The 4,162-nt window shown below is 36.1% G+C and overlaps 1 protein-coding gene across 1 annotated transcript; it reads right to left on the bottom strand.

Annotated features, from left to right (window-relative positions):
• Positions 1-2,475: 2,475 nt before the first annotated feature.
• Positions 2,476-3,570, bottom strand: LOC149018400 (uncharacterized). The gene is made up of 3 exons (XM_089154442.1): positions 3,100-3,570; positions 2,915-3,018; positions 2,476-2,724 (listed from the first exon to the last, which is right to left on the bottom strand). The coding sequence occupies exons 1-3, from the start codon at positions 3,450-3,452 to the stop codon at positions 2,591-2,593; spliced, it is 591 nt and encodes a 196-aa protein (XP_089010568.1). The 5' UTR covers positions 3,453-3,570; the 3' UTR covers positions 2,476-2,590.
• Positions 3,571-4,162: the final 592 nt, after the last annotated feature.

Here is a 4,162-nt window from a genome sequence, read left to right on the forward strand (position 1 = left end):
TTTACAAATTAGATTGTTTTATGATACAGAACTCCCCTCATGTTCACGTTCACATAAAGCCACGAACGGCTGATAATTCATCACAACGGGTAATAACCACATTTCCCATTGTGCATATTATTTTGACCTTTTCAATTGGGTTTTATTATCTATTGTCAACAAGCAGTTCATGATTCTTCTTTGTAAAATTTGGTCGAATTGGTTCTACAATATATATTCTTTCTTCACTCATTCCAGTAAAATTTATCTGTGAATTATTCAGCTTTTTTGGAACTCGTAAGACTCGGAACAGAACCTGTCTGTGCCTTCATTCTTTTCCCTTCTCAATTGAGTCTATTCTCAATTATCAATGGTGGTTCTTGCTTTTTCTTCTTTGTAAAATTGTTTAGATGCTGCTGACAATAGAACAATCTCAGTATCTTTCATAAGTCAAGTGTCATGCGCATGGAGAAGTTTAATGGATTTTCAACATATTTATGTATTTTGAATTATCATTATAGGGTTGATCTGATGTTAAGACCAACACCTCTTAATGAAGAGATAGCATGTTTAACTTTTTCTTAATGGTATATGTAACATCTTCATATCCTACAAATAAAAATGGTCTTCTAATACATATTAGAAGAAAAAAAAATTGCTTGAATTAATTGAAGGGTTACTTTCTTTCTTTATTGATTGAGGTAAAATTTGTTTCACTCTTTCAGCTGGACAAGGAACTGGGCCTGTGTCTGTACTCGTTGTGATGAAAGTGTTTCTAAATACATGAAAACGTGTTTATTTTCTTGTCCAAATACATGAAAACTTGTTTATTAGCATTCAATAATATAAGTCATTTTAACATGGAATGTCCCGAGAAGAAAAAAGTAAGTTGTAAATCAATTTTTTTTGTATCTGGTTTTATTATGACTTACTTTGGTTGTGTTTCTATTGCAAATTGTGGAAGTTATTCTCGGAGGACCCTTGGTGGAAAAATATGAGTACATATGTTTTCAGACAGTCTTTTTTATCCCTCATCTACTTACGTATCTTGATTTTTGGAAGATGATTTTCTACGTGAAAATTTCCAAACTTCAAAACAAGCACTCACATAGTTAGCATACGAAAACCAAGCCAATCTACATGCTGGAGTATGAGAACCTTTATGCGACCATTTATTATGTTATTATACCTATTCATAATCAAAAGCCTCAAAATGGGTGTTTTTGGGTATTCATAATTATATTTCATACGGCAACCAAGAATAAAATAGTACACAGATGTATTCAACCAGATGCAAAATGGATTGATGTCATTTTCTGGCTGAATGACTAAAACCTGTTCTATAGGAGCTGTATATGGAGACAAAAAAGAAAACAGAAAACAAAATGATATAGACATGACTTCTCTAATTTTGATTTTCCACACTAAACATGTGCAGGATGCACTGTACCAGGAAAGTTTAGTTGGGTTTATGCTTCTTTCAAAGCCAGGAGTAATCATCGACAATGAAAATGGATATCTAAGATCAAACAATTTTTGGAAGCTTAACTATATTGTCTTCGGGAAGAAATCTAAACAGGAACCCATGCTGATGAATTCAGTTGCCTTCACAACCATTTCCTTGTATTGTGTTAAGCCTTTATTGCCCGACAATATTATGTGATATTCATAATTACTCTTTTCTTAGTTATTCAGGATAACCCTATTAAATGTAGCTTTCTTTCTTTTTCTTTTTCTTTTTTATTTTTTATTTTTTACAGAAGCTCAAAATTGACAGAAAGCCTTACACAAGCCTAAACAAAGAACAAAACCATAAAACGAGACTAGATCGAGGCACCTATTTTTTTCGTCTTCTTTTTTTTTTAAGGGACTTAGGTCAGCAACGAAATTTCCGTCTTCTTGGTAGCAACCCTTAGAGATTTGATTGCTTTCCTTGCAACCAACACGTTTAGGGTTGGACAAAGGGGAAGGGATCAAATATCCTTATCGCACAACGATGAGAGGTCCTCATTAGGCTTTCCACCAGGGGGAGGGAAGGGGGACAGGGGAAACGAGGGAGGAAGAGCAGAATGAGAGAGGGCAGAGGGAGAAGTGGGTTTGAAGCGACGGGCTGGGGTGGGGGGGGAGGGAAGGGGTGGGGGGACAGGGTGGCTCAAAACAGAAGGAGCAAGGGATGGATTTGAAGGCAGGAAATAGGCCAAGAGGGAAAGGAGAGATGGGCTGTTGGCACAAGAAGACTGGGCGGGGAGAGAGGGGGGGGGGGGGGGTGGGTTTGTCAAGATGGGCTTGAGGGAGACAAGCTCCCAATAGATAGAATGTATTGTATAACTAAATATTTAGTTTATGGCTTTTTTTTACCACGTAAAAGAAAACAGAAGCCTCATAAAATGAGTTGAATACAAAGGTTTCAATAACTTCTAAAACAAAATCCCATGATGAACTGTATATTAAATTTCAATTTATGGTATAAGTAAAGAGAAATCAATTAATGGGTACACCCATGAAATTATGGTATAAGTAACAGACTGGTTCATCTAAGATATCCAAAGCATTTAGTCTTTCCATTCTTATTTTCACCCCAAAGAGAGTGGTGAATCCAAGTGAACAAAATTTAGTGTCTCCAGCGTGGTTGTTGAAGTGGCCAATGAGGGAGTGCCCGTGGTGCTTGATGTAGAACAGCATCATTAGTCTTTACCATTTTTGAAGTGTGATGAGGCCTTCCAGCACCTTTTTTATCTCCATTTTCTGGACAGGATTGGAAGCTCAATAAATTCCCTTTATATTTCATCATATATATATGGATTTTGAATAGTGGGTCTTTTTGTTTCATTGTAGCCATAGTTTTCTCTTTTCCTTTTCATTTTCATTTCCAGGTGACAACCAAAAGTGGAATTAATAGAAGCTAGATAGGTTAAACAATGTGAGATATTCAAACCTTTTACTGCAGTGTAAAGTCCATGTAGATACTCATGAACAGGAGTAAGCATAAGGTGGAACTTCTTAAGGACTTTCACTTCAGTTTCTAAACTGGAGCATGATCTGTTAAAATTAATGAGAAAATTAATTAACTCTATAAAGCAAAACTTACTGCAAAGAAGATGAAGGTGGGAAAGAACTTACTCGGTCCCAATCTTAATCAATGCCATGTTAGAAGAGATGCAGGTAACTACACTTACGATGATCAGGTAAGCAGCAAGTTGAACACTTGTTGCAGAAATTTCATCTAGATGAACCATTTTGTGATGTTCTTTCAGCTCAAGAATGTAAGTGGTCAAGTCCAACATCCTGTCTACCAGCTTGTTTATGGTTTCATGGCGTGAATGTAGCAGTTGTACAAGTTGGCTTTCTGCTGATGTTGTTTTTGTTTCACTTTGTAGCTTCAAGCAAGGTGGTTGCTTGAGCTGACTGACTGACCCCAGAAGTGAGTTTCCAGGTAATGGTTGTGCAGTGAGCCAAAACTCTCCATAAGTCATGGCAAATGTTGCCAATATGAGTACCACCTTAGCTTCCCATGAGTAATCATGTAACAAATCCAATAGAGCTAGTGTTGTTTCATGTGCATCTTTTTTTTGTAAGCATTCGCTTGTGATCTGTCAATTTGAAAGTGAATTTTAATTAGTTTAATTTGGGATATCATATGCTTACTGGAAAATTACTCACTGCAAAGCAGTGAACGCATTAACTGATTTGCTTGCCAAAAGAGAGAGACTTCATCAGGTCTCAGACTGACTCAACACCAAAGGTGGATTCGTTAGTCGATCAATTAATGATGCCTACCTTGTGTTCTGTTGGTGTCAATGCCACAGATGGAACATTAGGATTCTCTTAATGTTTTCATTCTAATCCATTCAGCCAATTCTGGAATGCCTATTAACTCTCCTCCCCATTCTTTCTATTTTTTTCTCCCTTTCAGGATGAAGCAGTTTGACAAATTTTTTTTTTTTTCTTTTTCTTTTTTTTTTTTTTTTTTTTTTTCTGTAGTCTAAGGTCAAGTGTATCGTGTAATACAGTCCCTTAGCAAAAATTGCGTTTCCTAAAAAGACTTTACTTGTGCTCAGAATGCTTTTACTACTTTTTGGGTTTGCTTTTAATTTTTTTTTAATTTTTTATTTTCTATTTGTTTAATACCTCTCTATGCCCCCAAAGGCCCCCCCCCGGCCCAAAAAAAAAAAAAAAAAAGAGA

Source organism: Hakea prostrata, chromosome 4, assembly GCF_041222555.1.
Source record: "Hakea prostrata isolate BN-2017 chromosome 4, UWA_Hpros_2, whole genome shotgun sequence".
NCBI lineage: Eukaryota > Viridiplantae > Streptophyta > Magnoliopsida > Proteales > Proteaceae > Hakea > Hakea prostrata.

What these genes read in the sequence shown, in the direction of transcription:
- LOC149018400 (XM_089154442.1), bottom strand. Translation starts at nt 3,452, where the DNA reads ATGACTTATGGAGAGTTTTGGCTCACTGCACAACCATTACCTGGAAAC. An exon ending in TTGATTAAGATTGGGACCGA is followed by an intron (nt 3,019 to 3,099) that starts GTAAGTTCTTTC and finishes TAATTTTAACAG; the next exon opens with ATCATGCTCCAGTTTAGAAA. An exon ending in ACTTTACACTGCAGTAAAAG is followed by an intron (nt 2,725 to 2,914) that starts GTTTGAATATCT and finishes AATCCTGTCCAG; the next exon opens with AAAATGGAGATAAAAAAGGT.